The following is a 22,164-nucleotide window of genomic DNA, read 5'->3' as shown; positions in this document are numbered from 1 at the left end:
TTTAAGGAGTTATTGACCAATAAAACACTACCAACAAGAGTATTTATGGTTTTGACCCAACGTTTAAGTATTTTGTCTTATGGTCTCATGCTACAGTGTGAGTTTTCTTGGCCAATTATGTTATGACACACAAACCTACAGTGCTGCATTCTGAAGTTCTTGTTTACCTCTGTAACTACTTTTATTTTTTCTATATCTTAAACTCTAAAGCTCTAAACTTTTCTTAGCTTAACATGTCTCTGCTTTAAACTATAAATCCACATTTTCACTTCTAGCATCTCAGTTTGGGAGCCTTTTCCAAGGTTTCAGATCAAATCCTCTGTTTAATTCTGAGCTTTGGCTTACAGGCTCAAAGTTCTGAGAGTTCCTTGCATTTCAGATTCCAGCATCATTCCAACATAATTTTGACATCACCAAGACTAAAATCATAGTTTGAAACTTGACATGAAAATACCACACGTGGTTTGTGGAGCCACCCTGCACCCCGAGACACGCTGGAGACAAGAAGTGCCACGTACCCCAGCCAATGATTGTGTACCAGTAGAAATATCTCCTCTCAGGGAAGAAGGTTTCCACCAACAATGTGAAGAGGTACAACCCCTCGATGAACAGCCAGAAGTAGTTGGACATGACACAGTAGTGAAAAAACACCATCACTGCTTTGCATTCCACCTGCAGAGGATGGAGAAGAACAAAGTTATTTCTGCATTGCTTAGGCCTAACAGAAAAAAATGCTTTCAACCTCTGCAGATCTCTCAGTGGAAAGAGATGGTGCTGGTATTACACACTTTTAATGGTAAAGGTTTTAAAGGATGTGAAGAACAGCAGGTATCACTTAGACAGCAAAGCCTGGATGGGAGGAAGCCAATTTTACCAGTGGGAAGTGGTCAAGGAGCATTTCAGAGCAGCTTGAGCACGTCCTGTACTGCTGAGGGCTCACAGCCCCACTGAACACCAATTACTGGACTTAAGCCCCCTTCCAGGATTAAATGCAGGGAAGATAAAAAATCCAGTTGTGTACTGAGAAACCCAGAGAAGGATGTGAAATGGCTGGATGGCTGTAGAAAGCCCTGAGAGTGGGATCTGAAAGGATGAACCTTCCTGTGTGCAGCTGGGAATTGCACTTCCTTGCCATTCATCATCAGTGTTGTCACTCAAGGACAGAAAATGGAAATAAGTGTGAGGAGAAAGGAGGCTGAGTGATCAGCTGTAAAAAATAAAGATAGGAGCTTTCATTCATGGACAGGAGTGGGGAGGAGCAAACTAAAGAAAAATGAGAACTAGAAATAAAATTAAAATAAGATATTAATTAAAAAAAATAAAATTGAAAAAAAAATTAAATAGAATAAAAATAAAACCAGAATAAAATTAAAATAGAATATAAACTTCTTTTAAAAGGAACTGAGCTTGTTTAGGCTTGAGAAAAGGGGGCTCAGGCAAGACATGATTGCTCTCTATAACTTCCTGATAAAAGGTGGTAACAAGGTCAGTCTCTTCTCCCAGGTAACAAATTCTAGGACAAGAGGAAATTGTCTTAATTTACAGCTAGGGAGGTTTATTTTGGATAGTAAAGAAAATTTCTTTCCTGAGAGGGTTGTCAGTCACTGGAACAGTGTCCAGGTCAGTGTGGAGTCACCATGCATGGAGCTGTTTAAGAGATGTGGAAATGTGGCACCTGGGGCTGTGATTTAGTGGTGAATTTGGCAGTGCTTGGAAATGGTTGGACTCAATTTCAGAGGGTTTTTCAACCTAATTGATTCTGTGAAAAAAGCCTAAGGTGACAACCAAGCTTCTGGGAGAGTAGAACATACTGATCTTTCCAGTGCTGCATCCCAGTGAGATGCCATTAGTCCTACAAAAGTAGGATTTTCCAACAAATCCTGTGGGAAATGAATCTGTAGAAAATTTTTAAAGTTTGATAGAAGATTTACAGCATATGCATTTGCATGCAAATTTTGAGATAAGAAATGTTGATTTAGAAACGTTATGGAAGACATTAGATATTGTTGAGATAGAAATTGAATTAGAAATAAGTTTTAAAGGGTGGTTTTGTAAATAAGATTAGATATTTTGTAGAAATAGTATTATGAAGGATGTATTGCAGCAGGATTTATGAGGGCTAATTTTAGATGGTTGGTTTTAAGGTATTTATAGTATGGTGTAGTAAAAGTTGGTAGGTTAAGAAATGCTTATAATGTAATTAGGAAATAGTTGGTTTTTGATTGTGATTATGTGAATTATAGTATTTGTATTGTTTTACTTTTTGCATGAAACTGAAAATAGAATAAAAGTTTTTAAACAGCTTTTTAGTTGTTTTATTTTTGAGTTAGAAAAGGGTATAATTTGATAAATAGGTGCTTTGTGTGAGGAAAAAGGGCATAATCCAAGAGATCTGAGAAGAAACTGTGTATAAAATGGAAGCTCCTGCTGGAGTCAGTGATTAGCTCCCACTTTGACTTAATCCTCTGGGTCAAATCTACCATCAAGGTGTTTAAACCATCAGATCTCGAGTTTCTTCATGGAAGCTCTACCCAGGCTGAAGTTCTGGTCATAAAATGTCTGATTTTAATGTGTTTTGTGCTTTAAGTGGTTCCAAACAAAGAGGCAGATGCCACCACTGGAAGAGTGGCAGGAGCAAACTACAGACCTAACTTGCCTTCAGCTTTCTTGTGGAAAAAAATTGAGAACAAAAACTAGTTTAAATGACAAAGAAAAGGCTGACTAAGAAACTCCACAGCTGCACTTGCCTTGTGGAAGTCACTCACAGGGAATTCAGCTCATAACTGGATGGATAAAGGAGAGCTCAGTTTGTAATTCTGTCATAATTACACCCAGTCAGCTGATTTATCATATCAAATACTAGCCTTCAATATGAAAGAAATTGGGATTTACACATAATAAATGCTAAATGCATCAGTGAAAGAGTGCTCTGCACGAAACTCCATATTTAAGAGACAAAGATGTGGGTAATGCTGATGATTTTCTGAGAGTGTGGCCATCAGGTGTATTCTCGTGTCTGAATGGTCACCCTGTTCACACGTGGCTCTGCCTGACATCCAGAACAAACGAGGCTCTGGAGAAAAACCAGACCTTCAGATGAAGGAAATTGCTCTCATCCCACCTATCACTGAGATCTGGGAAAGTGAGGAACAATCAGGGCAGAGTCAGAAAATAAAACCTGTAGGTCTCTTTGTTCTGAAGGACACTGATGACATCATGAGATGAAACATTCAGTCTGGCTGAGAATTGGAAGGGAAGTTAAACACCAACTACCTTTTCCCCTAATAACTCATGACACTCCACAGACTTCTGCCTGCCCCACTGCTTTTCCTTATTTTGAGCTGAAAAAAAGTGAAGGAAAAGGATTTGGTTCCAGTTTGACTCACCGTGGAGATAAAACAGTGGTTTCCATCCTGCTCAGCATAAAGAACCCCGTCCTTAATGAACACAGATATTGCACGGAGGATGAATGAAACAAAAAGGTTCATGTGGATGAAATTCCGAGTGCAGTGAAGCTTCCTGGAGAGGAAATAGGAAGGGAAGGTGGGGGAAAGAAAAAGAAATACAGAAGAAAACAGTTTTATTTCATGGAAATGTCATACTGGGCCTGAACGCACTTTACAACAGCAGCTTGGGTCAAAGAAGAGCAACATCTAAGCCAAGATTGTGTTAGTACTGGCCCTAAACCTGAGAGAGAGGAGGATTTGGGGATTTTATTGTAAAAAGATGCAGAGAAACATAAAGCATACAACAGAATGAGCCCAAAGGAGCTTGTGAAGTTTCATAAGCCAAACCCACAACTTCTCCTGCTACATTTACACTCTGCTGAAATGTGACTTCTGGAGTGTGCCCAAGCTGGAGGAACAACTCAGCTAAAGGATTTTCCCCTTATTATTCTATCTCTGGTTAAAGAGAAAACCTTTAATTCAGTTTAGGGCAGCTGAGCTCCAGCTTCCCTCCTCCAGGGCCCTGAGCAGCTCCCTGGTGGTGTCTCCACTCACCTGAAGCGACACAGGATGACCATGGCAGTGGTGAGGGAAACCAGGGAAGTGCTGTATCCCACCGTGTACAGAGCCTTCACCGAGAGATAGTAGTAATCCTTGGGAGGCAAAAACCACAGGGTTAGAGGGTTCATCAACAGCCACACAGCTGCCAACGTGCAGGGGCCACCAGAGGCAGGATCTGTGTCTTTGCACGGCTTGGCTTCTCCTCATTTCCTCTGAGATCTCACTGTGCATCAAGCTCTGCTCTAGGGCTGGGTCTGCACACCATGAGGTTATTTATCAGTGAGCTAGCAAAAGTTATCAGTTTTTTTAAAGTAAGTATCTATAGAAAAAAAAAAAAAAACAGTTGGCTAAGAGATTCTTTATCAACAGGGACAACCATTGAGGGTTAGCCTGCAATTCTAGAAGTTCCAAGCTATAACAACACTAAAAGCTCATCTTCTATAAGTATTCAATACAAGCCCAGGAAGGATTCAGATCTCACTTCTCACAGTTTTCTACCCATGTGTTGCAGTAAGGTAGAAAAATCATAAAGAAAGGCTTCATAAAATCAGGCCTGCTCTGGCTAGCCTGCCATTTCTTCTAAGGCAAGCTCGCACTTTGCAAGTTCCCATGTGAAAGCAATCCTGGTGGGAGCAATTTGTTAACATAACAATCTATTCCTGGGTGAAAAACAACTTGCACCTGTATAAACTGTTTTTTACACCATTAGATAGAAAATTGAAAACTATCTCTCACAGCTTTCCCTGAACATATACACCAAGAGTTTGAGTGACCAATCAATACAGATTAACAACTTGTTAATAAACAATAAAGTAATTGGCAAGAAAACTACTGACCAACTGGTCTCCCACACAAGTAAATAAAAGGATAAATATATATAAAATAAAATAACTCCTGAATAAAAAGGAGTTATGTGAATGAAGAATGGCTTTTTCCACTATGAAGAAAATGGAGTCTGTGTGATTTATTCCAATACCCATGTACATCTGATTGTTTGTTCTAATCATTATCAAATGACAAGTAGGCTGGACAGAGAGCAGTCTGCTACTTCCCCCCTCCCCACTTCATTTGTTTTTAATTATGAGATTAATTCCCACCTGGTTATCAGACTCTGTCTCGTTCTCATCAAAGCCACAGGCATCGTAATAATGAGGGAAAGGTTCGGACCAGCCATCTTCAGTACAATTCCTGCTGATGTCCCCTGTGCCAAGGGCAAGCAGGAATGTGAGATCCCAAGAAAAAAACACCAGGACATCCCTTCCCTCTCCTTGGTGCAAAGAAAACCCCACAGTTCTATTGGAAGCTCTGTTTATCTGCCTGTGCATAGATTTAATTCTGGAAATTTAATGAGGTCTTCAGTGATCCACTCCTACAACAGCAGGCACTTATGGATGGCTATTAGTACAGTTGGTCACCAGAGAGCAAAAATATTTATCCAATACATTAAATTTCTCCAGGCCACCAAAAATCTCACTCTCCTAAACCAGGGGTCAGCTAAATGTCCATTTCTTTCAAGAAGGCATCTGGTGACTCCAGCTTTGATGAAGGTATCTCCACTCCACACAGCCAAAGGGGAAGTGCAGTGATTAAAAGTAGGCCCTTTGTGCTATTTTTAATGGTTTATATCTGAGGGACATGCATGGGACTGGTGAGAAACACCAGAGTAACATGATTTTTTTGTCCAGGTGCTGGAAGCTAGTCAGGATACTGTGGAATATCTCAGATAATCATGGGTTGTATATCCATGGAGAGGCAGCTGGATGCCTCTCCTGATAAGACACATGCCACTCGTTTATCTCCAAGCCCAGCTCTGATCTCAGAGTGACTTTGTTGAAAGGGTCTACAGAAAATGAAGGAACGTGGACTGGGAATCTCTCTCCCATCCCTCTCTTCATGGCAATGTGTTCTTTCCTGTCGGAATCTGAGGTATTGATGATTCTGAGATTGTAGAAAGTCTCTGTCTGTCAGCCCCGCTCCAAAGCAGAAGCCATAATTGGTCTGTGCTGGTTTCCAGGTTGTTTATTCTGTTGATCTCTCACATGTTCTGCTGCCCTGCCCAGCTCTGTCCTGCAGGGCAGCGTGTGGGGCTCTGCCCTCAGTGGGATGTGACAAACATTAAATACCAGAAACTCCCTGGGCTGCATTTACAATAACGTGCCAATATCTGTCACCTACGTTGGACAGTGTGTCCCCAGCCTGAACCAACAGAAAAATGCCAACACCACAGTGAGACATGGAGGGCATGAAGAAGGAGAAAAAGGACAAGGCACACCCAATTTCCTCCATCTTGTCCCCTTTGGACCCCTCATCTAGAAACCTAAAATTTGACTTTTGCACCCGTGCCTCACTTAATTATTACTGATATCAAACACTCAGAGCTGGTAATTCATCCTGTAAGATTGAAAACTCTTTTCCATGGGCAGAGATCATAGCCAGTGTCTCTGGGGCTCTGTCCAGGGGGGTTCCTGACCCCTGCCAGGGTCCCAGACCTGCCAGGGCAGCCAGAGGAGTACCCTGGACTCCCACACTTTGCTACCTCCAGATGCCCAGAGTGGCCTCAGTTGGTGAATTTAGAGCTTCTCACTTTCCTCTGTCTATTAATTATTCCAATCCTGGTTTATAACAATTTTAAGCAAATATTGGCTTAAATACCTTTTTTGGCTAATCTCATATAAGAAGCAGCTCCTAAATGGTTTCATTAATAAGTTTAGGCTTTAAAACCATACTGTGAATGAAGAGTTGGGGGCAGAAGTGGAAGAACCTCCTGACACTCATTTACCTACAAAGCTGCCTGAGGTAGGACAGCCCCTGTGGGGCTCTTTTGAAGCACCATTATTCGTCCCAAAGCTCAATAGCTTTCCCAAAAAAATAAGGATGGGCTGCTGCTGCACCTCTTCCTCTTCAGCACAAAGGAACAGCCTCAATTAATCAAACTTTCACTTTTTGGAGTTTCAGTTGCACCTTGACAAAAACTGATGGAAATTTCCATGTTTTGGGTTTGCTCTTTGCTATTAAAGTTGTGCTGCTTTGCATTCTAAGAGCAGTTTAATCTCTCATAACCTTATTTTTAACCTTATTTAAGAGAATCTGTTTGCCATCCATGCAGCAGAATATATCTCTTTAATCACAGCATTTGTTTAAGAAGATTGCATTACTCGGCAAAGTTTGTTAAATTACTCTTGCACATTCATCCCTAGTTTTCTATGAGAAAAAAAAGCACTGAGTCATGGTCCTGATTTCCTTTAACACCATTTAATAATTACTGTTAAGCACGTAGATATAATTTATAGCAGCACACTACTTAGATTGCAAGGCTTCATAGAGGAGGAATAAATTTTCATAATATTTCTAGAAGTAACAAAGCAGAAAATAAGTCATAACAATTAGAACTGATTAGAAAATAGCACCAAAAATGCAGGAAAAAAAAAAAAATCTGAGAGCTTCTCTTTTAACAGAGAGATAAATAAAAAGAGAGACAAAAATTTCCATGGTTCTGTTTCTTACCTAGGAGAGACTGGGCTGTGCTTTCCAGCAGGTCATAATCACCTAGAAAAGTGGAAATTGGGTATGAAATTGTTTTGATTGTGTTTTCTATTAGAGCCCGAACTGGTCTCAGTGGAAAGCAGTGAATGGAGTGCAATTGATTTTTATTTGTTTAGATCAGGCCCAAAGGCAATAAATACTTGGTGCTGCCTTCTCAGGAAGTAAACACAGCTTTACTTGAGAGTTTAAATCAAAGCTGAGCCTCTACATTTAGAACTAAAAACACATACAATAAACAGGGGCACATTTTATTGTAAAAATATAGAAGTCAAATATGATTTCTATAGGAATTTACATTTATAATCTTTGGGTATTTAAATATGACCAGTTTTCAGAGAATTAATGAAAAATTGTTTCCATCCATCAATGACAAAGAGCAGTAATTAATTGCTATAAATAAGATAATTTTGTAGCTTTAGGAAAATTCACATTGATTTATAAAGACTAATGAGATTTTTAATTTCACTTTTTGTGCAAATATTATAGTTAAGTACCAATGTATCACTGTCACAATTGTTGATACACAGACAACTTTTTAATAATCTGAAATTGATGTCTGCACAATTTTCGGGAACAGAAATTCCAAGGATAGAGGCAGCACAACTGATCTTACCTGCATGGGTTTGCCCCAAATTATCCACTTCCCAACCTGCAAATAGAATGAAAATAATTAATTCATAATGATAATAGGTTGCAATTTAATTTTGATAAAAGTTTGACTTCCATAAAAGGAATGGATGTAGTCCAGAGGAGACCTGCAGGTATAATCTTTATTTTTGTATTAGTCCTGCATATTTATGTGTGGAAAAGGATTTTCAGAAGATGGGATATTGTTGAATATATGGTTTCATGATGTTTCATCAGACTCTAGGAAGAAAAAGAAAAATGGATGTAGGAGCATTTTTGTGGGTTTTTTAAAAATTATTTTTAAGGGAATTTCTTGAAGTAAGGAAGACCCACACATTTCCAAACCACTGTGTCCAAACCCATGGTGCTTAATATCCTAAAAACACAACTATCACAATGTGAAATGTCAAAACTTTGGCTTTACATTAGAAATCTCCCTTCGTTTTGTTCTTCCAATAAAAAAAAATTAAATTATTGGAATGATGCCAAACCAGCCTCCTAACTTCCTGTGCACAACGTTTAATCCGAATTGGGCTGAAATCAGATTTTCCTGGATCCTGGGTGGATTTTGGCTCAGCTGGGGATGCAGGAGGAGCTGCCAGGGAGTGGAGCTGCTGCACCATGCACAGAGGAGCCTCAGGGAGCTGCTGCAAATCGCTCTCAAAAAACATTCCCAGCACTTCACTGGCCACTACAGCAGGTTAAAAATTCATTTAGGTTTAGTTCTGCATCCTCCAGAGTGGCCACAGGGCATCAGGTTGTTTCCCTTTTAACTCTGGTGGTCAAATGTTAATTAGGGACTGAAAAAACCTTCACCAAATTGTATGAGAAGGGTTTTGTTAAAGGTGAAATCCAAATAAAGATTGATTTTGATCCTATGGGAAAGGAGAAAGCCTCTAAAGAAATAAAATAATAACAGGAGGCCTTTCAGCATGGTGTAAAATGTGGGGATTTTATTTTATCATTCATATAATAATTTAAAATTCCTTGATTTTCTGTGTCTCCTCTAAAGTAAATCTGATGTGCTTTTATAACTTTTAAGACAGAAAAAAAGAGGGTTTAATGTGAAAATGATGGTGAGAGTATAGAAAACTCATCTGAAGCATCAGGCAGGCTGTATTGTGATTTTTGACGGATTATTAAACATCAATCCTACACATCCAACCCACTGGGGACTCTGGAGGGATGATCCTGGAAGCCAAGCTGAAAACACCCACAGTCTCCATCCTTCTCTGCCCTACTCCAGATACTCCCAGGCCTCCACAGGAAGAATTTAGCCTGGATTTTAGGGAAAGGTTCTTGCCCCAGAGGGTGGTGGGGCACTGACCCAGGGAATGGGCACATTCCCAAGGCTGCCAGAGATCCAGGAGAGATTGGGCACCACTCCCAGGGATACACAGGCTGGGATTTTGTGCAGGGACAGGATGGTTTTGTGGGTCTCTTCCAGCTCAGGATATTCTGTGACTAATTCCTGTGCTTTTGTGCAGGGACAAGATGATTTTGTGGGTCCCTTCCAGCTCAGGATAATCTGTGATTCTAATTCCTGGTTATTTGTGCAGGGACAAGATGATTTTGTGGGTCCCTTCCAGCTCAGGATATTTTTTGACTCTAATTTATGTGATTTTGTGCAGGGACAGGATGATTTGTGGGTCCCTTCCAGCTCAGGATATTTTTTGACTCTAATTTATGTGATTTTGTGCAGGGACAGGATGATTTTGTGGGTCCCTTCCAGGTCAGGAGATTCTGTGACTTTAATTCCTGGGTATTTGCAGATGCTGGGGAGGTCTCTAAATTCTGAAGAACAAACATTTTCCTGCAGCCAAGGTGGTTCAGCTGCAGAGCTGGCAGATGCTGCAGCAGTGCTGAGCCCGTGCTCCACATTCCTGGCAGAATGTCAGGGATGGTGTGGTGGGTTCAGTGATGGTCAATATTAGAATATTAGAATGTTAAATAATAGCATATTTGTATGTTCGGCTCTGCAGAATAGTTTGGAGAGACCTTTTTTTCCTCCTAAATCCACCAAACCCCAGGTTTATTAGCAGCCATGCAGCTTAGTTTCAGGGATTTGTTGCTAAAATCAGGATGTGTTGCTAAAATCTGAATGCAGAACAGGGATGTCAGGTTGTGGGGTGGGAATTTTTATCTGTGGGTGTATCAGAGGATCACATAAAAAGCCACCACTCCCTTATCACTTCTTTCATGGTGCTTTTCACAGCCTCTGCCACTCCAGGCAGCAGCTCTGGTGGGATTTGTCCCCTTAGTGAGGTCACCTAACTCAGCAGCCTGTGCCTCACACTGACCCCCACAAACAGGGAAGACAAAACTGCAAGGACAACTCCCCAAAACCCCTTTGCCTCATAAAAATCCACTTTTCCTTTATCATTTGTAATTTGACTTTAAAGCTGTGCTGAATTCTTTCTGGAGGAAGATCAGGCCAGTATTATATAGATTGATGCCTGATGTTCCTGACTCCTGCTTATTACAGTGATGGCTGGGAAAAAGACATTTCTCTTAAATTTAAATGTTTTGAATGGAGCTATTTTCCCCCTACAATCTAAAAAGCATGACATAAAATTTATCATTTCATTCTAAATATAGATAGCAGTTAGTTTCATTGATATTAAAATAATAAATTTTATTTAAGTTTTAAATTCATGACATCTGTAATAACAGTTAAAACACATTAAGGCAGTTTTTCTGAAAGGAATAGGCTTGTTATAGAAATATTTTCATATATATACTGAAATTATTATTACATTTCACTCTGTTTGGACATTATGAAGGGATCCACTTTTCTAACAACATTAATTTTCTGATTTGTAGTAGCAAGCAAGCCTTGTATTAACATGTATTTCTATATCTGAATTAATGTATATCTATATCTTAATTAATGTACTGAAGAAATTTCCAGTACAATATTTGTCTGTACAGGCTTTTATGCTTGATTCATCAACTCAACTTTCATTAATAAGTTAAGATACCAGGAAGTTAATTAACTTTACATTGAACATCATGCCCTGAGTTACAACAAAAAGTCAAAGTTCATCTATTGAGTGTTGGGATAAAATGAACACGTATAAAATTGTGTATGTATACACATATAAAATTTGTGGGTGTGTGGATATATTTTTGTATTTCTATAAAATTATTTAAATACATATATTGTTTTACATATAGAATATAAGTGTATATATTTTTATTTCTATTCTATATTATATATATATATGAAATATAAACATATATAATAAAGATAATGTATATTAAATTTAAATATATAAACACATATATACTAGATAGTGTTATTTATATTTTATATTTATATATTTTGTATATATAGATAATTTTATATATAGAAACAGCTATTACATTAATATAATATAAATATACATATTGATACAAATATTGATATAAATATAAATACAAATTTTATATTTATATTTATATTTATATTTATATTTATATTTATATTTATATTTATATTTATATTATTTATATTTATATTTATTTATAACATATATAATTAGGTGTATATAAAAGGACATGAGGGAACATGCCTTTGAATTCCTTCATGCTGCAGCTACTGCCCTGCCCTCAGACAGTGCAGATTTCTCTATCCTGCAGCAAAATATGGATATTTATTTGACAGAAATCCATGGCATTGGTGCTGCTTCCTCACATGTCTGAGAATGAAATGGAGTTCAAATGGATTTGCTTTGGGCACAACATTTGACATGTTTACATAGACCTGACCTTGCATCTAGAGGGTTGTAGGGAATCCCAGACACACTCTCGTTTTTCTCAATATTACCTCAAAATATTGTTTTTCTGGGTTATATTTTCACCTTAGTGCCTTCAAAACTGTAGAGAGACCTCAATAAATTTATTCTGCTGTCAGTGATGGAGTGGGCAGAACTACAGGACCCTCACTGCGTGGGCTTTCCCAGGAGCCTTCTTGTTTTCCTGCTCTTAGGACACAAACAGTGAGAAATTGGTGTGTTTGACTCCACTGATGAAGAAGAGAAAGCCCATTAATATAACTATGCAATGGTTCAATAAAATGCATTGCACTCTCAGAAATGAAGAATAAATAAAATATGATTTTCATCTGCATTTCCAGTGGAAACATATTTTTCAGGGGTTTAATTCAAGGGTTACATTTACAAGGGACTTTTGAGGAGAGCATGTAGGGACAGGATGAGGAGGAATGGCTTTAAACTGAAAGTGGGCAGTTTTACTTTGGTTATTAGGAATGAATTCTTTACTCAAGGGGTGGGAAGGCCCTGGCACAGGTGCCCAGAGCAGCTGTGGCTGCCCCTGGATCTCTGGAAGTGTCCAAGATCAGGCTGGACGGGGTTTGGAATAACCCTGAGATAGTGGAAGGTGCCCCTGTCCCGGGCAGGGTGTGGCACTTTGTTGTGTTTTAAGATCTTTTCCAACCCAAACCATTTTACAATTCTATTAGTCCATGATGGTAACATCTTAAATGCCATGATTTATGTCTTATTTGAATGACACCTCATTCTTCTCACATGTTGTTAAACCCAAACTATGGAAATAAGGACACGAGAGCAGATACTAAACAGTGCCTAAGAACAGCACTTATTAAATCAATAATTGCTCTTATCAGTCAATAAACTCCTGAGGGAGCTGCTGTTTTCCTTGACTCAGGATGGTTTATCCAGTGTATTGACTGGTTGTGTTATTTGCTGTTTGACCAGACTTAAGTAAGTGTCACTCTTTGGGAAGCAAATCTACAATTAATGCTTTAATTGACATTGTTAATTAGATGTTTTTTGCAGCAGTGCTTAGAGATCATAAAGAAGATCTATCAGAATGCTGAGTTACCAGTTCTAAAGACCAAGTAATGAAAATACTCCTTATCTGTGTTTTCTGCAGAAAAAAGTTAAAAGAGGGAGGGAAAAAAATCCAATGACTTGCCAATGGCTCCCCACAGAGTTTGTGGCAAAGACCCAGACCTTTCCTGCCCTTTTCTTGCACATTTATCAGACTGTCCTCTTTGATTTCTATTTACTGAGACCCAGAACTCATAATTCACCCCTCACTATGCAACAACTGATGAAAAACTCGATGACAGCAGTTTCTCCTGGTTTAAAGTGGACAGGGATGGGGAAGCTGAAGCCAAGAACCAGCCTGTGCACGATGAGCCTCAGAGCCTTTTAGATGTCCCCCTTGGTGCCAAATCTGTGCTGGCTGCTCTTCACCTGCCTGGTCTCCCGTGGCTTTGTTTATCTGAACACAACTCGCATTTAACCCTTTTGTTCCAGCGTTTGTCCCTTATTAGTGGCGGGGCGGGAGGGGATGAAAGGCTTCCAAAGCTGTTCAGTCCTGAATTGGCTTGCCCACACTTCTCCCATAGTCCTGTTGTTCTCATCGCTGTACTGTGGGTCGGAGGGCTGCTCCACAAAAGTAATTCTCCAAAAGGTTTTGGATTTTTACAGCATTAAGATCAACGTGCAAAGCCTGCGCTGTTTTTACTGCACATTGTGTCCCTACAGAAAGCACAGCCACTGGGGCAGGGAGAGGCTGTGGAAAGCATTTACACCCCCTTGTTATCCTGCTGTCCAGCTATGTGGGTAACAAGCAGGCTAGGCAGGAGTTTAATTTTCTCCTTCCTGCCTTATATAGCACTGATTAGAAGTTTTGCATTCAATTCCTAAATACGAAATAAACCAGTGAGCTCTCACGCCCGTCTCCGCGGCATCCATCCGCGCTGAGCCTCTTCTGCCTTCCCATGGCTGCCTGCTGTTCTCCTGCTCCAGCAATCTGTTCAGCCGGCTGGCAGAGCCACAGTCAGGAGCAGCAGGCTACTTAGCAGCTTTTCTGCAGCGCTCTGAGCTCCCCACACGGGTTCTGCTTCCATACCCTGCCCGCTGTGACCCTAGAAGGGGCATCAGACCTCTGCCAGTCCTGTGCCTGCACACACATGATCCCACACTCATTATCCAAACATCCCAGCTCCTTTGTTATGGCTCTTTGTGTTTTCCAGAGAAGCTGTGGCTGCCCCTGGATCCCTGCAAGTGTCCAAGGCCAGGTTGGATGGGGCTTGGAGCAACATGGTGATGCCTCAGTTTTAGCTTTTATATTTTCAGATTCTCTTCTGCTTTAGTGTGTGGGTCTGAGCTCCATACCAGGGGATGCTGAGCTCTGTGCACAGAGCAGGGAGACAAAACAATTCCTGCTCCAGCTGGGCACCAAGGACAAATGATCCAAACCTCAGCCCCAGGAGCACAAACAGCGTGGGCTGGAGAGAGAAAAACAAGCAGGGTGGGACTGATGGGCTGGAGCTGGAATGGGACAATGAACTCCAAGGTGCCAATGGAGCAGAACTGATCCCAGGGAGAGCCCCGGGAGCGCTCGTGCATTTTGGGACCATTTTGGGTCATTTGGGTGCAGCCCTGGCTGGGCTCTGGTGCTGCCCAAGGTGGATCCATGGAGGAGATCCTTTAATAAATCCCTAATTTATTCTTTAGCTCTGTCTGGTCTTTGTCCTAGGTCAGTCTTCACAAAGCATCACCTGGATAGTGGAAGGTATCCCTGCCCATGGCTGGGGGTAGGAACTGGATGATCTTTAACATAATGTGCAACAGAAACCATTTTTTGATTCCATAGCTGGTTGGTTAATCCAGGGTTAGCAGCTTGGGCTTTACAGTTTCATTATCAGGATCTGTAGGAAGTAGCAGGCAGGCAAGGGCACAGAGCTCATGGCCCTACAGGTGTACACACCTTTCCCTGAGTTAGGTGCTTCCCACAACAATTTCCAGAGCTTTGTGTCTCTCCTGCCTCATGCCCCATAGCCAATACTTTAAACTACAGATTAAAAGTCATTTATACAAGAGCAGGAGGTGACAGGTTAATGGCTTCAAACTGACAGAGGGCAGGGTTAAATGGGATATTAGGAAGAAATTCTCTCCTGTGATGGGGGGGAGGCTCTGGCATAGGGTGCTCAGAGGAGCTGTGGCTGCTCCTGGATCCCTGGAAGTCTCCAAGGCCAGGTTGAATGGGGCTTGGAGCACCCTGGGATAGTGGAAGGTGTCCCTGCCAATGGCAGGGGGTGAAATTTAGAAGACTTTTAAGGTCCCTTCTAACACAAACCAATCTGGGATTCTATTATTCTATCATTTACTGTAGAGCTCCATTTACCTTGACAAAGGGATTTGTGAACATAACGCTCACAAAGATACAGTACAAAATGAAGAGGTGTTCATTTTATTTAGAAAACAAGAAAACTGGGGCAGAGAATAATCAAGGGTAAGATTAGGAAGCCTTTTTCATATTTGTGTGTTTGAATAAGAGCTGGTGCCTAAGGACATCTGAGTACCTGATCCTGTGGGACAAACTCATTCAATCCAGTTTATCTACCTGAAGATAAGTTCACCTGGATTTTAAGTCTTCTCCCACAAAGGACAAGAGAGACTGGAATTTCCAGAGGATGGCTGTGTTTAGATATCTGTCCCACCATGAGAGGAAAAAGCTTCTTCTTACCCAGAGGTTTGTGCAAGACACTGCAGTAAAGGCAGGGACAGACTGATACATAATTAATTTCTTCTATATCCCAGTTTGCATTCAGGGCACAAGGACAAGATCCAGAAATCATGGGAGAATTCTAGTGAGGTCCCATATGAGAACAGAAAGGCCAGAGCACACAGGGCTGGCTAAGGTAGGACAGATTCACAGGTATGATCAATAACATTTAAGGGAAATCATGGCTTTATTCTTTTCTTCCTCTTTCCTGTTAAAGGATGTGAAACTCGAAGTGGACTGAGGTCACCATAGCAACTAAGCATCATCTAAACATTATGTGAGTCCTTCCTTTGAGTCTGGCTGTCACAGGAGCATCCATCAGAGGGCAGGATCAATGCAATTACTATTGAAGGGTCTCCTAGGGATCATATTTGAGAGAAAAACAAAAGTTTTTTCATACAAGAACCATGAAAAAAATTGAAACATTGCCCAACGGAGATTGTCAGTTCTGAAATAACTCCTAGAGAAGAAAGCAAATAAAATGCCTCGCTCAAAGGTAAGCATGAATGTGTGCCCACCACACCTAAAATCCTGCAATCACCTGGAACTCTTTTCCCCAATCATTTGGGTCAAGCGGAGAAACATGAGCAGAGCAAAGATTGTTAGGAAAGGTTTAAGGATCTGCTCATGTTGTCCCTACAGTGATATTTCAATCCATTACCTTTGGCAGTCCAAGTGTTCTCCAAATCACTCAGCAGCTCTCAGCATCTTCCACCCCTGCATTCTTCCCAAAGATGTAGGATCTTCTTTTTCCCAAGGCCAAATTAGATCATAGACAAAGTTCTTGAGCTGTGCTGCAGCTTTCCCCTGACCTCTACAGCATGTCCCCCTGCAGAGCTCCAAGGACTTGATCTTCAGCTGAAAAGCTCTTGCTCATCCTGAACGTTTGAGTATCAGAGGCACAGAGCCTAATGTCCCCATAATTTGGTGGGAAAGGCCATAAAATGTCTTTTTTTTTTTTTTTTTTTTTCTGCTAGAAAACATCTGAGAGGCCTCAGCTGCTTGATTAGAAATGTAGATGCAGTTACTCTTCTTTGATGACAGCATTTTCCTCCCATTTTCTCTGCATTGCAGATGGTCTTCATGATGCTGTGACCATGGAGGCTTAATTATAGCTTGTCCTCCTCTTTTTGGAAGAGCTGGAGGAACCCTATGCCTTTACTGCTTGTGCAAAGCCCAGGGATGAGAACCAGCTGGAAATGTTATCTAAAAAGTGCCATTTTATATTTATTTATTTATTTATTTATTTATCTTTTCAATTTTTTAAATCATTTATACATAAAATAAACCTTTGCACTGAACTTGATTATGACTGCTATGTAGGATCTTATATATAAAATTAAGGATAAAACAAAGGTTTCAGAGTCCTGGTTGCATAAATAAATAAATAAATAAATAAACAAACAAACAAACAAACAAAATAACCTCCAATGGTTTATTATTATTCCCATGATGAGAATGATGGGATGGGTCATACATGTTTTCCAGGAAAAACTTGGTTACAGGACTGTCCTTCCTTAACATTCCAAGCAGGATGTTGGAATACTTATCCAGGCAAAACATCCTTGAAGAGAAATCTGGACCTTTGCATTGATCTTTTGCCTTTTTGACCGGCTAATGCAATTTCCAATTTCCCTCTGCTGCAATGCTGACCTTAATTTCAGCAGTAACAACAAATCCCTGCATCTTTTACCTCAGTAGAAAATATGCACACAATCTTCCAGGGATATCCGTGTTTTTAGGAGACCCCTGATCTTTACCAGTCACTCTTTGTTCCTATCTAAACAAAAAACAATCAATACATAACCCAAACTAATATAAACTGTAACTTACAAATATTTCCAACAGCTTTCAGTTTGGGAAGTCAATGATTTTTGTTGTCTTTTTACCCAGTTTGGGGGTTTTGTACCATTTTCCCATGTCAGTTTTTAAAGGCTTTACCAGGACTGTTTCGTCAGAAAGGACACAAAAGATAGAGCATCACTTCCCTCCTCATTAACTCTTCTCTTGTCATCCTATTCTAATTGATCAGGGATAACATCCAAACTCAGGCACAGACTGCTTCCCAAATCCAATTAACACCCTGTTCAAAAATTCACTGTCCACCCTCAGCATCTCTAGTGCAGCACTTATGAGGCTTGGGGTTCTTACAGAATCAATTAATCAATTAATTAGCACAACATTTGAGTGTTTCCCTGTGTTTTAAATGGGATCAGTGGCAGATTACTTCCAATTTCTTGGGATAACAGAACTCGTTGCCTGAGCACTGACTGAGTTCAACCAAGAGAAGAAACAAGGCAGAGTTTGGTTCCGAAATGTGAGCATAGGATGGAATTCCTTCTTAAACTCTGATACCTGATTACATTCTTTATTCTTCTGGATTTTAATTAGGAACCCTCAATCCTGGTGTCAACATAGAATATATTTTATGTCTTTGGTAACAATTAGAATTTTCTCTGTTGCACATAGTGGACCATGTTTTGTAGTAAATGTAGCAGGGAGTGTCCTAACCTCAGCACCTACCTAAATTGCTGGAAGATTCAGTAAGAGCTGCTCATATTTATTATTTGCATTTGTGAATGAAAAAGTTTTCCAAATGTGGAGCATATAGAAGTGCTCAGAAGATGTCAATCATAACTTGTATTATTTTTTACTGCAAACCAAAGGACTGAAAATATCTTCATTTGTGATCTGGTTATTGAGTTTCATTCCCTCATCCTTTTGAGTGTGTTTATACATTCCAGAATGTTTCAGCTGAACATTGCAAAGAAAAGAAGATTTTACTTCTGTAGATTTCCATTGCCAGCCAGTATAATCTGTGTATGGAAAAAAAATAAGGGGAAAAAAAAAAACCAAAAAAGAGAAAATTCTCCAGCTGGGAGTGCAGATCACTGTGTTAGGGCCATCTCTAGGTCTTGCTGTGTCCTGCTGAAAGGTACCATCACAGCTTGGCATGGTTTTCTTCTTTTTACCTCTGCAAAGATGCCTTAGAATGCTTTAAACACATCTTGTTGTGGAGTGGGTGTTTCTGGAGCCAGTGCTGGGAAGGCACTGGAGAAATAGTGACGTGCAACAGAGAGGTCATGGAAGTGACAGCTCCTGCTGGAAATAATGATTGATGGATAGCAACCAAAGAAATCCATGTGGAAGAGGGAAAAAAAATAATTTTTGGGAACTATCTAGGAGGAAAGGCACTGTAATCTCTATTTTACAAGATGAGAAAAGACTCAGGAATTAATATGCTTTTTTCCATTGGAGAAAAAGAATCTCCAGTGGAGAGATTTTGAGAATGATACTTTTGTTCACAGCCTGCATCTGAAAGGAATGAAAAATTCTGATTCTGGAGGATCAGAGAGGTGAAATGAAATTTTAGAAGGCAGGGTTGCCAAGCACACAGAATTTCACTTTGAACTTTCTGCATGATGTTGACAGCAGCTCAGAAATTACTCTTTAGTTTAATTGCATTGATGGTTAAAGCAGAGCAGATTAAAACCAGGAACAGCTGGTATTTTTAGCTAAATACACAGCTAATTTTTCCAAAAAGCATCCATCCAGATGACAGCTTAGTTAGTTAATTTTTCTTTTGTAGTCTCTTTTATTTTTTTTACTTTATATGGAAATCGGACACCCAAGTAAAGGCAGTCAGATTCCTTATCTGAAATTCACAAAAGAAGTAGTGACTTTGTTCACCTCCAGACAAGCATTTTAGAGGGGTCAGAGAAAGCATCTTCTACTAGTGCCCATTGATTTCTATTTACTGAACCAGAAATCCACGTGCTCGCTTCATAAATTTGCATATAAATTTAAATATCCAAAGCCAGGTGAGATATTTCTCACCCACTCGTTAAGATTAGCACACCCCGTGATTGCCCTGTGATTATGTTGTACCCTAAGTGCTTCAGAGCACAAATTTTTAAAAGTATAATTTAAAGTAATTGCTGCATTTGTAAAACTTATCTGTGGTCATATAAAAATCTTCCTGTATTAGGAATGATTTTGCTATTAATAAATATTAGTGTCCATGCCCAGCCTAGCTCCATATTCTAGAAACAGTGCAGCAGCCAGAGGACACTATAATAATCCCTAAAATGTGATTATCCATGTCTTAGAAACATTATAGTTCTGTAATGACCTGTTATTTAGGGAACCGTCATGAAATGTAACTTTTTTCATTAAACCCTCATTGAACAAATACACTTGGCTAATTAAAATTAGCAGCAATGATGGCAAAGCTGATGCTGATTCAGCCAGGAGCGTGCTTTGGGATGTTGATAATTCCACTGTGGCAAGCACATTTCTCTCCCTCTCAGGATTTTTCATAGAGGTGCACATAGAGAAATGAAAGAGAAAACAATTTCTAATTCTTCTCCTTCTTTTTCCCATGTGGAATGTGTTTGGAGAATTTTTTACCTGGGGTGATTGCTTGGTTGGATTCTGGTGAGGATTGTTTGAGCCTGATGGTTCAATCCAACCCCCTGGGGCTGGGCTCTCAGAGAGGGTCACAAGTTGTGTGAGAGTCAGAGAAAGTAATATGTAGTTTTAGTATCCTACTCTTATATAACATATTAATATATTTTAACATAGCTATAATAAAGAAATAATTCAGACTTTAAGTCAAACATCGTCATTTCTTCCCATTAAGTTCACCTGCATTTACAATAATCATAATGAAATATGACTTTTTTCATTAAACCCACATTGAACAAATACACTTGGCTAATTAAAATTAGCAGCAATTATGGCAAAGTCGATGTTGATTCAGCCAGGAGGGTGCTTTGGGATGTTGATAATTCCACCTTGGGGTCAGCAGTGCCATCCCAGCCACATCTGCTGAGATCCAGCTACTCCAGATTAAATGTTTATTTATTTACCTAAGGAATGATGAATCTTGGGTGTGTTCCTGGTGAAGAGATGTGCAAAAACCCCCTCAAACCCAGCCCTACACGAGGTAAGAGCTGTCACTTTTACTGGGGATCCCATGAGGAGATAAAGGAATGGGACATATGTTTCCACTGGATGGAATATTCTTCCTTTAGGGTCGTACTGGCCCCCTGCCACAGGCTAAATGGGAAGCACAGTGTGTGAGGAGATCTGTAAATCCTCGTAAAAATATTTTAAAATGTTATTTCAGCCCTTGATTTTATATAGGTAAAATAAATAGAGCAATAAATAAATAAATAGAGCTCATATATATAAACCTATATTATAAGCTTATATTATATATATAAAATATAAAATATACAATGTATTATCTATTATATGTTCTATATAATATATTATATATAATAATTATATATAAAATATACATTATCTATAATCTATTATCTATTATAATCTATTAGTATATATAATCTATATATTATATATAATATATAATATTATATATATTTATTTATTTGCTCTTCTAAAGGCTCTCTCATTTTTATTGAAGAAAATTATATTTCAATGCACACAATTTTTATTATTTCTGTTTAAACACTTTTATGTAAATAAAAAAAATCTTTATTTAAATAAATAGAAGCCGTGAATATAATAAATACAATAAAAATACTGATTTTATTTAAATAGATAAAATTTTAAGTAAGTATAAAATAATATAATAACAATCTAATTTTTTAAAATTTAAATAATTAATTCAAATTTAAAATATATTTATATTTAAAAGTAATTTTTCCAGTAACAGGTAACCACTTACTTAAGACCTGGAATAGGTCAAACTGAGTTAATTTTGTTTCTAAAGTGGGCCATGGGTTAGGTGACATTGGTGATGCCTGTGCCTTGGAATGGCTGTGTTAAAAATGGGGATTTCAGGATTCCTGGAGCTGTGTATGAAACAATGTCTCCTAAAAATTGTGCTCTGTGTGTGTGGTGATGCAAAAAAAACCCCAGATTTTGGACTCAAGGCTGTAAATTAATAATTAATTGGTAAAATGAACTTTGGGAAAAAGGATCCATGGTGATGAACTTGTCCCTCAAAGGACGGTGCTAATTAAAGGATCTGCAGTGGGTGCTGGGAGCAAAAGGAGCAATCTGTGTTAATTACCAGCACGGGGACAGAAGGATGTTTATGTCTCATTTCCTCAGACCATGAAAATAAGCGTGATGGAACTTCTGCCTCCCTCCAGAAATCTTTAATTCCCCCCTGACCCCCAACATGGAGCTCCTCACTGCTCATCTCAAGCCTATGTTCTCCTCCAGCACAAGCAGAACCTCTTTTAACATTTTAAATATTTTAACATATTTTAAACATTTTAAATATTTGCTAAAATAGATTCCAACCGTGTTCCCCAAGACCCAAACACAGATTTGGGTCCCCACTGAATTCAGTGAGACCCAAGGGCAGAATATTCCCTTTAGCAGCTCAAATTTGTGATATTTTCAAGTGTGTTGTCTGTGGAGGCTTTTTTTTCACACCTTCCCTCTCACCCTGTGCACACTCACATAT

The 22,164-nt window shown here is 39.3% G+C and overlaps 1 protein-coding gene across 10 annotated transcripts in view; it reads right to left on the bottom strand.

Moving 5' to 3' along the window:
• The window catches only part of ADCYAP1R1 (ADCYAP receptor type I), a 144,238-nt gene that overhangs the window by 35,522 nt on the left and 86,552 nt on the right, over positions 1-22,164 (bottom strand). For all 10 annotated transcript variants that reach the window (XM_077789662.1, XM_077789654.1, XM_077789646.1 and 7 more), the window contains 6 exons: positions 8,164-8,199; positions 7,512-7,553; positions 5,105-5,208; positions 4,002-4,099; positions 3,387-3,519; positions 519-672 (listed from right to left, as the gene is read on the bottom strand). In XM_077789662.1, the coding sequence (XP_077645788.1) occupies positions 519-672; positions 3,387-3,519; positions 4,002-4,099; positions 5,105-5,208; positions 7,512-7,553; positions 8,164-8,199 (567 nt within the window). The remainder of the gene's footprint in view (positions 1-518; positions 673-3,386; positions 3,520-4,001; positions 4,100-5,104; positions 5,209-7,511; positions 7,554-8,163; positions 8,200-22,164) is intronic.

The sequence above is a fragment of the Lonchura striata genome, chromosome 1 (assembly GCF_046129695.1).
Source record: "Lonchura striata isolate bLonStr1 chromosome 1, bLonStr1.mat, whole genome shotgun sequence".
Classification (NCBI taxonomy): Eukaryota; Metazoa; Chordata; class Aves; order Passeriformes; family Estrildidae; genus Lonchura; species Lonchura striata.
This window is presented reverse-complemented; position numbering and strand designations above follow the sequence as displayed.